At 38.2% G+C, this 19,328-nt stretch overlaps 2 protein-coding genes across 3 annotated transcripts in view; both read left to right on the top strand.

Moving 5' to 3' along the window:
• Positions 1-19,328, top strand: part of FBXL2 (F-box and leucine rich repeat protein 2) — a 128,327-nt gene that overhangs the window by 8,824 nt on the left and 100,175 nt on the right. For both annotated transcript variants that reach the window (XR_007723327.1, XM_050779404.1), the window contains exon 2: positions 13,305-13,366. Coding sequence is in view for 1 of the 2 variants with exons in the window: in XM_050779404.1 (XP_050635361.1) it covers positions 13,305-13,366 (62 nt within the window). In the remaining variant the exon portion in view is untranslated. The remainder of the gene's footprint in view (positions 1-13,304; positions 13,367-19,328) is intronic.
• Positions 2,538-12,854, top strand: LOC126948069 (obg-like ATPase 1). Its single transcript, XM_050779414.1, has one exon. The coding sequence runs from the start codon at positions 8,608-8,610 to the stop codon at positions 9,130-9,132; it is 525 nt and encodes a 174-aa protein (XP_050635371.1). The 5' UTR covers positions 2,538-8,607; the 3' UTR covers positions 9,133-12,854.

Below are 19,328 nucleotides of genomic sequence, written 5' to 3'. Positions count from 1 at the left end.
ATGGGGTTCCCTTTGTGGGTAACCTGACCTTTCTCTCTGGCATTTTTTCCTTCATTTCAACTTTGGTGAATCTGACAATTATGTGTCTTGGAGTTGCTCTTCTCGAGGAGTATCTTTTTGGCGTTCTCTGTATTTCCTGAATTTGAATGTTGGCCTGCCTCGCTAGGTTGGGGAAGTTCTCCTGGATAATATCCTGAAGAGTGTTTTCAAACTTGGTTCCATTCTCCTTGTCACTTTCAGGTACACCAATCAGACGTAGATTTGGTCTTTTCACATAATCCCGTATTTCTTGGAGGCTTTGTTCATTTCCTTTTACTCTTTTTTCTCTAAACTTCTTGCTTCATTTCATTCATTTGATCTTCAATCACTGATACCCTTTCTTCCACTTGATCAAATCAGCTACTGAAGCTTGTGCATTTGTCCTGTAGTTCTTGTGCCATGGTTTTCAGATCCATCAGGTCAATTAAGGTCTTTTCTACACTGTTTATTCTAGTTAGCCATTCGTCTAATCTTTTTTCAAGGTTTTTAGTTTCTTTGCGATGGGCTCGAACATCCTCCTTTAGCTCAGAGAAGTTTGTTATTACCAGTCGTCTGAAGACTTCTTGCCTCAAAGTCATTCTCCATCTAGCTTTGTTCCATTGCTGGCAAGGAGCTGAGTTCCTTTGGAGGAGAAGAGGCACTCTGATTTTTAGAATTTTCAGCTTTTCTGCTCTGGTTTCTCCCCATCTTTGTGGTTTTATCTACCTTTGGTCTTTGATGGTGGTGATGTACAGATGGGGTTTTGGTGTGGTTGTCCTTTCTGTTTGTTAGTTTTCCTTCTAACAGTGAGGACCCTCACTCAGCTGTAGGTCTGTTGGAGTTTGCTGGGGGTCCATTCCAGACCTGTTTGCCTGGGTATCACCAGCGGAGGCTGCAGAACAGCAAATATTGCAGAATGGCAAATGTTGCTGCCTGATCCTTCCTCTGGAAGCTTCGTCTCAGATGGGCACCTGGCTGTATGAGGTGTCAGTCGGCCCCTACTGGGAGGTGTCTCCCAGTTAGGCTACTCGGGGGTCAGGGACCCACTTGAGGAGGCAGTCTGTTTGTTCTCAGATGTCAAACTCTGTGCTGGGAGAACCACTGCTGTCTTCAAAGCTGTCAGACAGGGACATTTAAGTCTGCAGAAGTTTCTGCTGACTTTTGTTCAGCTATGCCCTGCCCCCAAAGGTGGAGTCTACAGAGGCAGGCTGGCCTCCTTGATCTGCAGTGGGTTCCACCCAGTTCAAGCTTCCTGGCTGCTTTGTTTACCTACTCAAGCCTCAGCAATGGCAGATGCCCCTCTCCCAGCTTCACTGCTGCCTTGCAGTTCGATCTCAGACTGCTGTGCTAGCAGTGAGCGAGGCTCTGTGGGCGTGGGACCCTCCAAGCCAGGCGTGGGATATAATATCCGGGTGTGCCATTTGCTAAGACTGTTGGAAAAGCTCAGTATTAGCATGGGAGCGTCCCGATTTTCCAGGTACCGTCTGTCATGGCTCCCCTTGGCTAGGAAAGGGAATTCTCCAACCCCCTGTGCTTCCTGGGTGAGGTGATGCCCCACCCTGCTCCGTGGGCTGCACCCACTGTCCGACAAGCCCCAGTGAGATGAACCCGGTACCTCAGTTGGAAATGCAGAAATCACCTGTCTTCTGCATCACTCACGTTGGGAGCTGTAGACTGGAGCTGTTCCTATTCGGCCCTCTTGGAACCTCCCACCCTAAAGTGATTTTTTTTAAACTCAAGGTTTACAGACAGTTTTGGTCTTTTTGTCATTATATGACATAGGTAAGAGAATTTATATGATGAGATCTATGTTAATAGATCAAGAAAAGTAGAGATTTCCCTATTAATTTTTCTTCTCTTGACAATATTGATCTCCCTTTTTTCTCCACTGTTGTGGGGCAGGGAGTAATTTTTAGTAATTGTAATAATAGCTTTCTTTTATAGAGCCCATTCTCTGTATCCAGTTCTGGGCTGATCACATTTATCTTAATTCTTCCAATGTCCCTAAGAAATTGACATTTGTTATTTTATTTTATTTATTTTTTATTTGGGGACAAGGCCTCGCTCTGTCACCCAGGCTGGAGTGCAGTGGCTCGGCTCACTGTAGCTTTGAACTCTTGGGTTCAAGCAATCCTCCCACCTCATCCTACTAAGGTCCTGGGATTATAGGTGTGAGCCACTGCACCCAGCCTGAGTTTGACATTATTCCCATTTAATAGGGCTAAACTGAGTAGGCAGTTTGCCCAAGGTCATATAGTTAGTGAGTGGCAGAGCCAGGATTTGAACTCAACCAGTCTGTTTCCAAAGCCTGGGCTCTTAACCATTACATTATGGCTTCTTGCCAACCTAAAGATTGTGCCCAGTGCCTGGCACAAATGTACTAATTACACCAAGATTAAGAGTCTTAATGTCTTAGCTGAATCAGCAGGCTCTTTTAAATTTTATGGCAAACTGTTGTCATGTTGTCTAATGACATCCTGAAGGATTTAGGTTTTTTTTTTTCTCCCCCCCAACCCCAGTTTAGACAACCAAAGCTCAGATATGGACAGCTGTGGGTTGGCTACACTTTTACTGCTGTTTTTCCTACTTCACTTTGAATCTCACTGCTACCCTGTGTAGTGTCTATATCAGCTACTGCCTCTTCCAGCTCTAGGGTGGCCATGAGAGAGACAGGGATGGAGCAGGGAAGTCTAAGGAAACAGAACAGGGCATTTATTTGGAAGTTTTTAATGGAGTCAGAATCAAAGTTCAAACCCAGATTTCCCAGTTCTCAGTGCTGCCTCTACAACTGTGTCTTTCCGTTGATTTTTTTGTTCTTTGGGTTTCTGTCCAATACATATTTATTTTGTGCTACTGTGTGCTAGTGACTGTTCTAGTCAGTGGATATCCAGCAGCGCACGAACAGAGGTTGGCTCTCCTCTCATGGAACTTATATTCTAGTGGCAGTGAGACAGATAATAAACAGATAAGGTGGTGAAAAGTACTTCAGAGAAAAATAAAGCTAGGTAGGACAGAAAGAATTCTAGGGCAGGGTTGGAAAGTGAATGAGAGAAGGGAGGTGTTGCTTTTAATGTAGAATAGAAGGGAAGGCCTCTCTGATAAAGTGACATTTGAGCAGAGGATATGCCATGGGAATGCCTGAAGAAAGACTGTGTCACTAGTCAAAGGTGCTGAGGCAAGAACATGCCTGTTGTGTTGGATGAACAGAAAGAAAACCAGTGAGGCTGGAGTGTAGTAAGAGAGGGGAGCGTGGTAGGAAGTAAGATCAAAGTAGTTAAGGGAGTCAAATCACATAGGACTTTTAACCTGTGTAAAGGATTTTCACTTTTCCTTTGATGGAAGGGAAAGGGATTGGTGGGGTTTAAGTAGAGGAGTGGCATAAATGACTTATATTTTATAAGAGAGTCATTCTGGAGTAAAATTAGGGGAGAAGGGACAAAGCAGGGTGACTATGGCATTATTGTTGTAGTCATCCATAGGATTAGCTGATGGATTGGTTATGGAATATAAATGATTTTGATGATTTGAGCCTCAGCAAGAGGAAGAAGGACCTGCCATTTGCTGAGATGAAGACCATGGAAGGAGCAAATTTGGGGTAAGGATGAAGAAAGCAGAAATTCGACTTCAGTGACTCTCGGAGTGTTAGAGTTGGAAGAGACTTTATCTAGTACAATTGTTTCCTTTTACCAGCTAGAAATACTAAATACTGAGAGGTTAAATGACTTTCCCAGAGTCAAACAGCCTATACTACTTGTTGTGCAGCATAAAGAGCCCTGGAGTTGTAGTCATGTTCAAATTGTAGCTTTTCTGTTTCTTAGCTCTGAACCTTGGTCAAGTCATTTATTTTCTCCAAGTCTGTTTTTCTTCTATCAAAAAGGATAATAAAGACTTCCATTTCTTGTTACAATGTTGAAAGTTGCAACAGTTGACATTATTGCTCCTACTCTGGTAGTAAGAAAAGTCAGAGAAGGTACAAAATCATAATTTTTAAAAAACCTATCAGAGTTGACACAAAAAAATCTAAAGAAACAAAAATCTGGAAAGTAGTGAGCCCTTCTTCTCAAGAGAAAAAAAAAAAGAGAGAGAGAGAGAGATACATAGATACTTTTCATCTATGGTGGAACAGCAAGAGGAAGAATTTGCCATATAAAGAGAAGTCAACTGTTGCTGACTGCATGTAGGCTGGAGTGACAATCTGGAGTCCTGAGGAGTTCCAGCTACAGTGCAGGACTACACCTACCTGCCAACTTTTCCCCCATGGGCCTTCAATTAGTACATTGGAATAGGAGTTCGGATGCAGGGGCAAGGGAAAGAGAGCTAAGAAGGATCCTGCTGAGGTGGGTGGATTTTGCTGAAGGCTGGGGGCAGGGCAGGAGAGTTAATAGAAATCCCTGTAGTGCACCAGGGGCTTTATGAAGTCTAAGGCTGGGCCTGCAACAGGCTGGGGGCATGGCAAGACAGCTAAGAAACCTCTTTATGACTATCTAGGCTTTTACTGAGGACAAGTCAGCCTTTGAGAAGGCATAGTCAGGGTAACAGAGCAAAAAGAGATCTCCTCAAGGCACAGAAAACAGAAGGTGCTGCTGGAGACCAAGGACAACACCCTAGCTGAAAGCTGGAATGTGAGGGGAGGGCAGAGAGGAGGGAAGATATCTCACAGTTCGGAAAGCTAGCATAGGTTATGAAGCTCAGAGATGTATGAAGCTTCGACAGTGCTCAGATTTTAGCTTCTCCTGAAGGTAAAGTTCTGATTTCACACTGAAATTATTATAAGCCAATCATGAACTAACACTACAATCTCAAACCCAGCTCAACTATGGATTAAAAGGATTGAGCTGTCACTCCCAGTTTCCCAGCAACTTAATTGAAGAAGGAACTTCCCTTTATGGAGATAAATTAATGTTCTTTTATACACAGTATCTGGCATGAAATAAATTATGAGATAGAGAAAGAAACAAGAAAATGTGATCCATGGTCATGGGAAGAAAGAGGCAACAGAAACAGTCTCAGTGATGGCCCAGACGTTGAACAACATGGATAAACAGAGAAAATTTCAGCAGAAAGATGTAAACTATTTCTCCAAGTGGAAATGCTAGAAATGAAAAATATATTAGAAATGAAGAATTCATTTGATAGGCTTAATAGCAGACTGCACACGGCAGAAGAAAGCACCAGTAAACTTAGGGACAGATCAATAAAAATCAGCATTCAAGATCTGTGGGACAATACAAAATTGTCTAGCATACATGCAACTAAAGTTCAAGAAGGAGAGGAGGAAGAGCAGGGACAGAAGTCTAAATTGAGGTATATCAGAGTCGACTTTCTGAAAATCAAAAATTTTTATAAAGGAAATTTAAAAGGAGGTAGAAAAGAAAAAATTACATAAAGGTGAACAGTAATATGAATAATTGACACCTTGTCAGAAACAATGCAGGTCAGAGGAAAATGAAATTTTTTTTTTGAGACAGGGTCTCACTCTGTTGCTCAGACTGGAGTGCAGTGGTGTGAACATAGCTCACTATAGCCTTAATGTCCTGGGCTCAAGAAATTCTCCCACCTTAGCCTCCTGAATAGCTGGGACTACAGGTGCATGCCACCATGCCCAACTACTTTTTAAATTTTCCGTAGAGACAGTGTCTTACTGTGTTACCCAGGCTGGTCTTAAACTCCTGAGCTAAGTGATCCTCCTGCCTCACCTCCCAAAGTATTGGAATTATAGGTGTGATCTACTGTGCCTGGCCTGGACTAACTTTTTTAAAGTGCTGTATTTTATTTTTTAAGCAAATCTGCTAACCTGGAATTAAATATTCAAAAGTGAAGGAGAAATACAGATATTTTTGAAGGAAGCAAAAACAATTTGTCTACATCAGACCTATATTACAAGCAGTGTTAAAAGAAGTTCTTTAAGTTGAAGGGAAGTTATAATAAAGGAAGTTCAGATCTGAAGGAATGCATTACACCAGGAAGAGTAAATATATGGATTAATATAAGGGACCTTTTAAAATATCTTGCTTTAATACATACATTTGTTTAAAAAAATATGGACTATTTAAGGCAGAAATAATAACGTATTATTTGGTATATAGTAGTAGTAGAAGTAAGCTATCCAACAGTAAGTGCACAACAAGCCGGGGAGGTCAAATGAAGTTAGACTTTGATAAGTTAAAGATGCACTCTGCAATCACTAAAGCAAACATTGAAAAAAATAGAGAGACGTATAGCTATAAGATCAGTGAAGGAAGTAATAAATATCACATTACGAAAAAGGAAAGAATAGAGGAACAAAGAAGAGAGGCAAATGGAAAATAAATATAAAGATGGCAGACTTAAAAATCATATCAATAATTACATTAAATGTAAAGACCATCATCTCCAATTAAAAGGTAGCAATTGTCAGGCTGGATGAAATAGCATGGTCCAACTATGTGCTGTCTTTATGAATCACTGTAAATATAAAACACAGATTGAAAAAGGGTGAAAAAGATGTACCATGCAAAAAGCATAAGAAAGTTGATGTTGCTATATTAACAAAGTAGACTTTAAAACAAGGATCATTTCTAGAAAAAAGGATCATTTATCATAATGAATCAATTTATTAAAAATACATAACAGGCCGAGCACAGTGGCTCATGCTTGTAATCTCAGCACTTTGGAAGGCTGAGGGAGGTGGATCACTTGAGCTCAGGAGATCAAGACCAGCCTGGCATACATGGTGAAACCCCATCTCTACTAAAAATGCAAGAATTAACTGGACATGGTGATGCACACCTGTAATCCCAGCTTCTTGGGAGGCTGAGGTGGGAGGATCATTGAGCCTGGGAGGCAGAGGTTGCAGTGAGCCAAGATCATGCCACTGTACTCCAGCTTGGGTGACAGAGCAAGCCTCTGTCTCAAACAAACAAACAAAACAAAACAAAAAACTTGTATGTACCTCACAACAAGCTTCAAAATATGTGAAACAAAAATTGATAAAACCAAAGAGAAAAAGAGGCAAAACCACAATCATAGCTGAATATAACACCTCTATCACTAATTGACAGAACTTGTGGAGAAAAAAAAAGTCAGTAAAGATATAAAAGATTTGAACACCACTATCAACCAACTTGATACTTGGCATTTATGAAGCAGTACACATCACTACAGAATTTTAAAAATAGCAAAATGGCAGACGTAAGTCCCTCCTTATCAGTAATTACTATAAGTACAAAGGGATTAAATTTACTAACTAAAATGTAGACACTGGCTGAATGGATAAAAACAAAAACGAGCAAAAAACTTCCCGCATGATCCAATTTTATGTTGTCTACAAGAGATCCTTGTTAGATCAAAAGACAGGTTAAAAGTGAGCTGGGTTGGCTATACTAATATCAGACAAAATAGACTAAGTTATAATAAAAATTGTTACATGAGACAAAGGTGATTATATGTTGATAAAAGGTTAATTCCTACAGGAACCATAATGATTATAAGCACATATGCACCAAACAACAGAGCCACAAATATATGCAGCAAACTGACAAAAATAAAGGGAGAATTTTTTCTTCTTTTTTCTGTTTTTAGAGATGGAGGTCTGTCTATGTTGGCCAGGCTGGTCTTGAACTCCTGGCCTCAAGCAGTCCTCCCACCTTGGCCCTCCAAAGTGCTGGGATTACAGGTGTGAGCCACTGCACCTAGCTGAGAAATGGTTTTATAATAGTAATTGGAGACTGCACAGCTGTCATCATAGCTACCATTTGTTAAGCACTTAGTATATGCCAAGACTATCCTAGGCACTTTACGTTTATAAACTCATTTCATTCACAACAGCCCTTGTGGCAGCTTCAATTACTATCCCGATTTTGCTGAAGAGGAAACTATGGCATAGAAAAGTGGCAGGTTCCATTCATATCCCCATTTTGAGGAAGAGGAAACTATGACATAGAAAAGTTAAATGACGTGCCCAAGGTTTACAAAGGTGTAAGTGGAAGATCTTGGATTATAAGACTCTTTTGGGAAATTAGATTTGATCCTTAGAGGTTTCCTAGTCTCATTTCCCATTGAGGAAGGGATTCCTTTCTCTGACAATCCTGGTTCTGTGGACTCTGCAGGAGCATTGAAGATGGGAGATCACTGCTTCAACAGCAAGACATTCTAGTATGGGCTATTGTAATTGCTAGAAAGTTTTTTTTCCTATGTTGAGGTGAAATCTCACAACTTTGATTCACTAGTCTTTGTAATAACAGAAAATAAGCCCATTGTTCTGACTGTTGAGATATGTGAAGGTTTTCATGTCATTCACCACCAACCCCAACATCAGTTGGAGACTTCAATACCATACTTTCAATAAAAGAACATTTAGACAGCAGAATAAGGAAACAGAAGTCTCGAACAACACTATAAGTCAATGAAACCTGACAGATTTCTGTAGAACACTTAACCCAACCACACCAGAGTCAACATTCTTCTCAAGTGTACCTGGAACATTCTTCAGGATAGACATATGTAAGACCACAAAACAAGTTCCAATAGCTTCTTCCCCACCTCCGGCTGCTGGCAGGACCTTTCTCTCACTGCTGCTGGGACCCTGTGTCATCACCCAGGCCGAGCACGATGCCCCCTAAAAAGGGAGGTGACGGAATTAAACCACCCCCAATCATTGGAAGATTTGGAACCTCACGGAAAATTGGTATTGTTGGATTGCCCAATGTTGGGAAATCTACTTTCTTCAGTGTATTAACCAGTAGTCAGGCTTCAGCAGAAAACTTCCCATTCTGCACTATTGATCCTAATGAGAGCAGAGTACCTGTGCCAGATGAAAGGTTTGACTTTCTTTGCCAATACCACAAACCAGTGAGCAAAATTTCTGCCTTTCTAAATGTAGTGGTTATTGCTGGCCTTGTGAAAGGAGCTCACAATGGGCAGGGCCTGGAGAATGCTTTTTTATCTCATATTCGTGCCTGTGATGGCATCTTTCATCTAACACATGCTTTTGAAGATGATGATATCACACATGTTGAAGGAAGTGTAGATCCTATTCGAAATATAGAAATAATACATGAAGAGCTTCAGCTTGAAGATGAGGAAATCAAGCTTGAAGATGAGGAAATCAGCTTGAAGATGAGGAAATCAGCTTGAAGATGAGGAAGTCAAGGCTGCTGGAAAGTACAGACAACAGGGCAGAAATTATATTGTTGAAGATGGAGATATGGTCTTCTTCAAATTTAACACACCTCAACAACCGAAGAAGAAATAAAATTTAGTTATTGCTCAGATAAACATACAACTTCCAAAAGGCATCTGATTTTTTTTAAATTAAAATTTCTGAAAACCGATGGAACAATTAAAGTTGGGAAGATGGGAATCTTCAACAAATTATTTTTATTTGTTTTAAAATTAAAATACTGTGTACCTCTCCACCAATGAAATGCAAATTCACTAAATGTGAACAGCTTTGCTTTTCACATGATTAAGACCCTACTCCAAATTGTAGAAGCTTTTCAGGAACCATATTACTCTCATGATACTTCATTAATCTCCATCGTGTATGCCAAGCCTGACACATTTGACAGTGAGGACAATGCGGCTTACTCCTTTTTGAATCTACGGATAATGCATGTTTTACAGTACTCCAGATGTCTACACTCAGTAAAACATTTGAAAAAAAAAAGTTCCAATAAATGTCAAAAGATTGAAATAATACAAAGTGTCTTCTTTGATAACAATGGAATGAAGCTAGAAATCAACAATAGAAACCTGGAAAATTCACAATCATGTAAAGACACTTTTTTTTTTTTTGAGACAGAGTCTCGCTGTGTTGCCTAGCCTGGAGTGCAGTAGCGCAATCATAGCTCACTGCAGGCTCAATCTCCTGGCTTAGCCTCTTGGATTATAGGGATTATAGGGCATGCCACCATGCCTTGCTGATTTTTAAATTTTTTTGTAGAGTTGGGTCTCACTATGTTGCCCAGGCTAGCCTTGAACTCCTGACCTTAAGTGATCCTCCTGCCTTGGCTTCCCAAAGTGCTTGAGTTACAGGCATAAGCCGCTGTGCCTGACCCCAAATTAACCACATTATTAATAGGTGAAAGAAATAATGGCTATTTTAAAATACTTTGAGATGAATAGAAATGAAAATATATCATATGGGATGCAATGAAAGCAGTACTTAGAGGGAACTTTATAAATGTAAGTGCTTACATTACAAAAGAAGAAAGGCCAGGCACAGTGGCTCACACCTATAATCCCAGCACTTTTGGAGACCAAAGCAGAAGGATCACTTGAGCCCAGGAGTTTGAGACCAGCCCGGGCAACATAGGGAGATCCTGTCTCTACAAAAAATCGTTTTAAAAATTAGCTGGGTGTGGTGGCATGTACCTGTAGTCCCAGCTACTTGGGAAGCTGAGGTGGGAGGATTGCTTGAGCGAGGGAGGTTGAGGCTACATTGAGCTGTGATCATGCCACTGCACTCCAGTCTGACTGATAGAGTGAGACCCTGTTTCCAAAAAAAAACCAACTAGTCAGTAACTTTGCACCTCAAGGAACTAGAAATATATTAGATAATTTAGCTATTTAATCTAACATAGTGCTTACTGGAACTTGCAACACAGTAGGCACTTACTAAATATTAGTCTCATATATCCAACACAAAGATTCATCATTGACACTACTTTGAAAATAAATGTAGGGTACTATTTATGCCACTATTTCCACTTCGGCAGTTTGTTTTGATGGATTGTTTTTTTAATCCAGGTTTTAAAAATTGAGATATTCATCATATGCTATAAATTTTCCTCACTTAAAAAGTACAATTCAGTGGGATTTAGTATATTCACCAAGTTATGTGACTATTACAACTGTCTAATTCAAGAATTTTTTTCATACCTTCAAAAGAAACCTCATATACATTAGCAGTCACTTTCCAGCTCTGGCAACTACTAGTCTTTTTTCTGTCTCCATGGATTTGCCTTTTCTGGACATTTAATGTAAATGGAAACATACAATATGTACCCTTTTTTGTCTGCTTTCAGTAGCATGTTTTCAAGACTCATTCCTGTTGTAACACATATCATTACTTAATTCCTTTTTATTGCTGACTAGTATTCCATGTTTTGGAATACCACATTTTGTTTATCCCTTCATCAGCTGATAGACATTTTTTAATCGTTTTCACTATTTAGCTATTAAAAATAGTGCTGCTGTGAACATTCATGGACAAGTTTTTGTATGGACATACATTTTCATTTCTCTTTAGTATTGACTTACAAGTGGAGTTGCCGGGTCATATGGTAACTCTTTAACCTTTGAGGAACTGCCAGATTGTTTTCCAAAGTGGCTATACCATTTTACATTCCCACCAGCAGTGTATGAGATTTCCAGTTTCTCCATGTGTTCACCATTACTTATTACTATCTTTTTCATTTTAGCCATCCTATGGGTATGATGTATCTCACTGTGTTTTGACTTACCCTTGACTTACCCTTACGTTGAGCATCTTTTCATGTATGTATTGGCCATTTGCATATCTTCTTTGCAGAAATATCTATTCAAATCTTTTGCCCATTTTAAAATTGGGTTGTCTTTTATTACTGAGTTTCAGAAGTTCTTTATGTAGTTTGCATACAAGTGCCTGGTCAGATCTATGATTTGCAGATATTTGCTCCAATCTTGTGGGGTTTTTTCCTACACTTTCTTGATGGTGCCTTTTGAAGTACAAAGGTCTGTTGTTTGTTTGTTTGTGTTTCTGAGACAGGGTCTTGCTCTGTCACCCAGGCTAGAGTGCAGTGGCGCGATCTTGGCCCACTGCAGCCTCCGCCTCCCAGGTTCAAGCTATTCTCCCACTTCAGCCTCCTGAGTAACTGGGACTACAGGCACGCGCCACCATGCCCTGCTAATTTTTGTACTTTTAGTAGAGATGGGGTTTCACCATGTTGGCCAGGCTGGTCTCGAACTCCCAACCTCAAGCTATCTGCCTGCCTTGGCCTCCCCAAGTGTTGGGATTACAAGCGTGACCTGCTGCACCCAGCCAGGTCTTTTATTTTGTTGAAGTCCAGTATCAATTTTTTTTGGATGTTTATGCTTTCAGTGTCATGTCTAAGAAACCATTGCATAATCCAAGGCCACCAAGATTTATGCTTATGTTTTCTTCTAAGGGTTATAATTTTAGCTCTTATATTTATTTAAGTCTCTGAGCCATTTTGAATTAATTTTTTTAGATGAAGTGAGATGGGGGTCCAAATTCATTGTTATGCTTGTATATATCCGGTTGTACTGGTACCATTTCTTGAAAAGACTATTCTTTCTCAATTTAAATCAGTGCTCATAAATTTAAGAGTTTATTTCTTGATTCTCTTTATTTTAGCCAATTTTATAATTTTATTTTAGATTCTCTGTTCTGTTCCATTGATCTGTATGTCTGCCCTTATGCCAGTGAACACATTGTTTTAATTGCTGTAGCTTTGTAGTAAATTTCAAAATCTGGAAGTTTGCCTTCTTCAACTTTTGTTTTTCTTTTTCAAGATTATTCTAGTTATTCTGGGTCCCTTGCATTTCATATGAATTTTTTGATCAGCCTTTCAATTTCTGTAAAAAAGTCAGTTGTAATTTTGAGAAAGATTGCATTAAATCTATGGATTAGTTTCAGAAGCATTGCTAAAATAACACTAATAAGTCTTTCAGTTCATGAACATGAATGTCTTTTGATTTAAGCCTTCTTTAATTTTTCTCAACAATGTGTGAGTTTTCAATATGGAAGCCTTATTCTTCGTTTGTTAAGTTTATTCGTAAGTATTTTGTTCATTTTGATGCTGTTGTAAATAGGATTATTTTCTGAAATTTATTTTCAGGATGTTCATTGCTACTATGTGGAAATACAGTTTATATGTATATAACTATATTGTATATATGTTGTATCCTGCAGACTTGCTGAACTCCTTGATTAGTTCTAATTGATTTTTGTGCATTTTTAAAATTTTCTATGTGCAAGATCATGTCATCTGCAAATAGAGGTTGTTTTACTTCTTCCTTTCCAGTCTGGACATCTTTTTTATCTTTTGTCTAATTGCTTTGGCTGGAACCTCCAATACAATGTAGTATCTAATGGCCATGTGTTGCCATTTTTATGAAACAGTGATAGGGCATAAAATGTTTTATATTACTCAATATTAGAATATGGTGGCTGCATGAAATTAGTAACACCCTATTTGTAGGACAACAGTTGGGGCTGTTCTGATCTACTAGTATAAAAACAAATAACTTTTTTCCACATCGATTGAAGAACATTTTCACAATTTCCTTTTTTGTCTTTCCAGGTTTTCTCAAACAATGATGAAGGCCTTATTAACAAAAAGTTACCCAAAGAACTTCTGTTAAGGTAAGTGTAGATAAATTCTGGATGAAGAGTTTAGATATGATTTAGTCATCAAGTTCCAAGCCTATCTTCTTTCTCACTGTGAGTCCATAGCATAGAAAAACAGACAGAATTAGCCTAACTGACTTTTTGTTTTTGTTTTATAGAATGCTGTTCAGCTTGTTGTTAAATTTTACTTGATCTAATCCAGAATGTACTAAGTATGTACATAGCATTGGTCTGGATTCTTTTTGTAATGTGGTAAGTATTGTAATAATCTTCAGTAGGTGCCATTGTTTTGGTTTCAGTAGATAATCGTGATGAAGTCAGTAATATGAGGAGAGATTATTGCAAGGTTGTGAGCTCCTGAAGTCATAAAGTTTTTGATGTTTTCAGACAAATGAGTTTTAAATACAAAAAATAAGCACAGTTATGATATGTTCTTAGTGATCACTTAAAATACTGTCAACCCCAAGTATTGATATGTTTTTATTCATATGAGAAGTATAAGTGACAGTAGTATAAAATAGGCTTTTTGTCTTTTATTTCTGGCATCACTAAATATACAGTAAATGTTATTTTGGTGGTTGTTTTTACCAAGTAAAGCTATCAACCAACATTTGTTGGCCTGGAGGTACTTCAGTTTTCTTTAGTATTATGCAATCATCAAAAGAAATCTTATTTTAAGGCCAGGAGTGGTAGCTCATGTCTGTAATCCCAGCACTTTAGGAGGCTGAGGTAGGCAGATCACTTGAGGCCAGGAATTCAAGACCAACCTGGCCAATGTGGCGAAACCCTGTCTCTACTAAACATACAAAACAATTAGCCAGGCGTGGTGGTGCACGCCTGTAATCCCAGCTACTGGGGAGGCTGAGGCACAAGAATTGGGAGGCTGAGGCAGGAGAATCATTTGAAGCTAGGAGGTGGATGTTGCAGTGAGCCTAGACTGTGCCACTGCACTCCAGCCTGAGTGACAGAGTGAGACTGTGTCTCAAAACAAAAACAAAAAAAAACACAACAAAAACAAAAAAACTCATTTTCGTTTTAGATGTTGTTATATTTTAATTCTTTACAAGGAATTAATAGGTGTATACACAGTAATCCTTGAGAGTCATTTCCCTAACTCTGTTTCTCTTATCACTGATACTCCACAAAACAACAGCATCAGAAACCAGGTTTTGTGATCAAATAACTGTAGGAAACAAACTGTAGTCCTATAGGGTTAACAAAACCTATAGGACTTCACAGGGCCTTAATAGGCTAATGTGCATGGCGATGATACAAGTTGGGTAATTGTGCCATTTCAAACTTACTGACAATGGAATCCTTTTAATATTCCACAGAAAATTTGGGGGAAATGCTGACATACAATAAGAGATTGACCAGATGACTCCATTCCGTGGCTGTACTAAATCTCACTTTAACATTTGGGGAGTGAATATGAGTTTTGTTTAAATATTGGGAATAATTATTTTCATCTCTTCCCAAGTTCACCACAGAACCACTTTTAGATGCCACAGATTACTCACCTTTACTGTCATCAGGTTATTAGACATTTTTCCTTGAGTTAGAAATGGGGTAAGAACTTGGCTTCTTTGTGGTAGTGATCACATTTCAGGGACTTCAAAGGGTGTTTCATTAGTCATCAGGTGTTGTTTGACACTGTTGTCATGAGCTCCTTCTCAGTTGATAGAAAAACTGAGACAGGATTGTATGAAAAATATCAATTGTATTTTATTCCAATAAAACAAATATTTGGATAAGAGAGAATGTTCTTTGGCATTTTTGACAAGTTTAAGAAAGTGGTGACAAGAAAGAAATGTATGTTTCCCATATAAACCCAAAAGGCTTTGCTCAAGCACCGTAAGTTGTTAGAAGCAATACACTGTGTCAGGGTGGGCAGGCTGTCACTATACAACTGCACAGATGCCATCCACATAGACTGCAGTGTAGATGGTGCCCCCCTAGGATTATGTAGTGCTTCCAGTCTGGGTCTGAACATTTCTCTAGAACGGGCATCAAGCTGTAATCTCAATATGGTGTTCTTACCCTGGGGAATCCTAAGCAGCTTCAGGCAGGCCTCTGTTGGCCACTAAACACTAGGGTGTGATTAAACTCCACCCTTCTCATGCATACTTCTGCTATGACTCAAGGCTACTAACTGAATGGTTTTTTTCCTTCTGGTAGGGTTGGCTTTTGTACTCTACTCAGCCATGGAACAGTTTCTGTCTGTTGATACCAAAAAAATAAAAAGGAATTATATCACTTTCTATGTAGTGTGATTTCTAAACTGCAGTCTTGGAAACTTCAGTTCTTTTAAAGATCCGTGATGGACTCAGCTGTTAGGAATTCTGGAGGTTGTCATCACTACTTACAGCTTTTGAATCATGCCATAAAGCTCATACATAGATCACTTTTCAGAAAGAATTGCCACTTGAGAGCAAATGTTAATGTCTCTTCATAGACTCACATTCCCACTTATATTCTTATTTCAGAGTCTGTAAGGGGAATTTAAAAATATTGCCACTACAGATCTTCTCCAACTCATGAGTCTCAAAATTAACTCTAGCAACCATGTATTTTAAGAGTTTTTTGCTGGCCTTTAAATCATTTCTATCATTTTACTTTCAGACTTTCCATTCTCTGTGTGGCTTTCCCTTTTCCTAGCTACCCTTTCTAAGAAAAATTTTGAAGAAGGGTTTGAACCAGATTACCTGAGCCTCCATCTGCATCATTAGTTAATTCCACAACATTGGGTATAACAAAGCCCCCACCTCATGAAGCTTAAGTCTTTATTATTTTCTGCTCAGTTAAATTATGTCTTCATTGTCTACCCTTGGCTTATGTGTTTATTTCATATTGTAGATTTCTTTGTGACAGTGTAGTCTGTTGTTCCTAATCTTGTTGAATTCCTATTCACCTTCAGTCTTACTTCCTCAATACATGTGAATTCTTGGACTTTGTGACAGACTTAATTGCTTTCAGTCCAGATCATTTTCTCTTCTGCCACTTTTGACTGCTTCTGTTACCGCCATCTTTAATTCTCAACTAGCTTCCAATACGGATCCCATCAACCGAAGCTTCACCTTTCCCTTTGGAACCATTAACAAGCATAATCTGGAATAATATGCTGCTTTTCATCTCTCTGTTATCACTTTGAATCCACTCAGAAAAATCTGTGTTTTCATCTGATTTTATTGATAGTTTTAAGAATATATATTATTCACAGATTCCTTCTCTACTACCCATTTTTAGTTTGTTACTGAACAAGTTTTTACAATTTTGCTTTTTTAAATCCAGCTCTTGCTCATGAATTAAGGCTACTGAAGTTTTTTCTCTACCTTTGCTCTCACATAGCCCAACAAACAGCTTTTAATATTATCCTTCCTGGGGAGTCAGTTACATAATTTTTGTAGCAATGGAAGTACTTAATCTGTTGCAACCATTATCTATTAGTGAGTTGGATTATCCTTGCATATATTTTTCCACATTGTTATTGTCCATATTACTGTTGGAATCAGACTTTCTGGGTTCAGACTTCAACTCTTCTCATTTATTAGTTGTGTGACCTTACTTACTTAACTCTCTGGGCCTTAATTTGCCCATCTGTAAAATGGGAATAGTAATAGTTCTTACCTTATGGGGTTGTTGTTCTTAGAGTACCTGGCATGTAAGTATTAAATAAATGTTAGCTCTTATTGTTATTAATGTCAATTTTTGGATGCCTGAATATTTAATAAATGCTATTTGACAATGCAGTCAGCTTTAATACAAACAACTGATGAATCCAGCTCTTAATATGGATCTAAATATATGCTACTGCTAAAAATATCTCAGTAAAGTACCTGGTTATTAAGTAACTCTGTGAAGGCCTAATGCTTCCGTTCATTAAACTGGACTAATTCAATCTCAATAGCAATTGCATACTACTATCTTATATTAAACTGACAATTACTATTGCTTAAGCAGATGTGTGGTGTTGTGACATCTGATTTACAACTGCAGTTACCTTGCATTATAACAAAAGGTAGTCTCTTGGAGGGAACTATTCCTTTTTGAGGGAAAAAAAAAAGTCTTCTGTGAATTGAATACTGACCTAAAACTCAGATTATAAATTTTAATAGTGATTTGACTTTAAGTTTTAATTTCTATTAGGTTGCTTTCAGATGTTAGTGGTGAAGTAAAAGCACATGTAAACCCCCTCATAGGAGACAGCAAGTGATACCTGCAGTAAACAGCTTCAAACATCCTGAGGAGTCAAAGCTCTAGTTAGTCATAAATAATAATGAAAGAAAATTACTAGACACATTAAAAAAATTAAATTACCATTATCGATGTAATTTCTTTCCTTTTTAAATTTGTGTAGATACATGATAAAATTTATTGGCTTGATAAAGGAAGATTTCATTGCCCCAAATGAGGGATTTGAGCCTAATAATTCTGGGCGATATGAAATCAAAGACACAATTTCATATAATATGACAGTTTTAGTAGTTAAATTTGCTTGGGAGAATTATAAAATGACTAGCACATACATTTTCAAATTTTCCTTTTCTCAAATTTGTAAGCCAGTCCCATGAGTGAAGATCATTGTGGTTTTTGTTGGAATCATTAAGATGTAGCCCAGTGCTTCTCATAGGTGCTTGGCAAGCAGTGCAGTAAAGGGCTCATTCCTGCTACGGGTGTCATTGAGTAGGTGCTGTTGCCTGCTGGTTGGTTTCAGCACTCCATGGACTTTTTTAAGGACTGCTGCCTCTATTTCCTGCTGTCTGTGATGCCTGCTGCCTTATATATATTCCAGGGCATCCTAACAGGTAAGATGCTCTTTTGGGGGTACATTCTGCAATTTCAAATTTAAGCATCTATGCAGATTTTTCCTCTTTGCCAAAGAGTTGTTTTAGGTTGGTTTGCTTGCTCTCTGGTTGTTTTTTGACTTGTGTGTGGCAATGTGGGACTGAATAAATGTGTATATTGAAATCAGATGCAGCAGCTTAAAAGCCCTCATGTTCATTATCTCCCTAAACTGTTATGTACTATTTTGGAGTTGGCACCAAGGTCCAAATTGGCAGAAGCAAATTTTCTTTAGACTAGGTTGGGGTTATGCTTGTATATGAAAAATCCGAGGATGACTTTGGATTTTATATCTATATTGAGATGCCATGAAACACCAATAAATCTCTTCTGATAGGAGGATAGAAGCTAGATACATTTTGCCCCAGACCCTTATTTATCCCTAGCAAATTGTATTAGAGATCTATTCATTTGAAAACTGTGAATTCAGTACACAGAAAAGATTGGTGAATTTGACTCTATGAATAGTGAAGTATGGTAAAATTATACCATACTAAAGATAAATACTACAGTGGTGGATGAAATAATTAGATACACATTATAAGCAAGGGCATTATTCTTCAATATGCAAAGAAAAAAACTCAAAATTATTAAGAATAAGGTAGATTGATTTTATTAGAAATACAGTTTGAAGAGGCCACGAACAAAAGAAGAAATACAAATGGCTAATAAATGTATAAAGAGATGCTCAACAAGGCCCATATTTAAATACAAATCAAAATAACAATAAGATATTACCCAAAAGTTTGATAATATTAGGTTTTGGCAAGGAGATGTGAGATACTTTAGGTGGGAATATAAACTGTAGCAGCCATTCTGTAGGGCCACTGGAAAAAAATTTTTAAATGCTAAATGTATGTATTCACAAATTCCATTTCTAGGAATTTACTAACATATATTTGCAAAAGCACACTGAGGCATGTGTGCAGGATGATGACTGCAGCATTTTAAAAACTTCAGTTATGCAGAATTGGATTACTCATAATTCTTGGTTAATGATACATTTTACCATTGATCCATGCATTGCCCTCTTTTATTCATTTTGTAATATAAGGAATGTACACAAATTCTGCCCCTTCTCGTTCCCCATCATCAAGGTAATATTATTAACGACTTTGTATTTATCATTTCTTCT

This window comes from Macaca thibetana, chromosome 2 (genome assembly GCF_024542745.1).
Source record: "Macaca thibetana thibetana isolate TM-01 chromosome 2, ASM2454274v1, whole genome shotgun sequence".
NCBI classification, from domain to species: Eukaryota; Metazoa; Chordata; class Mammalia; order Primates; family Cercopithecidae; genus Macaca; species Macaca thibetana.
Note: the sequence above shows the minus strand (reverse complement) of the source record. Positions and strands in the feature narration are given on the sequence as shown.

Bases quoted from the DNA above. Each gene is read 5' to 3' on its own strand.
- LOC126948069 (XM_050779414.1), top strand. From the start codon at position 8,608: ATGCCCCCTAAAAAGGGAGGTGACGGAATTAAACCACCCCCAATCATT.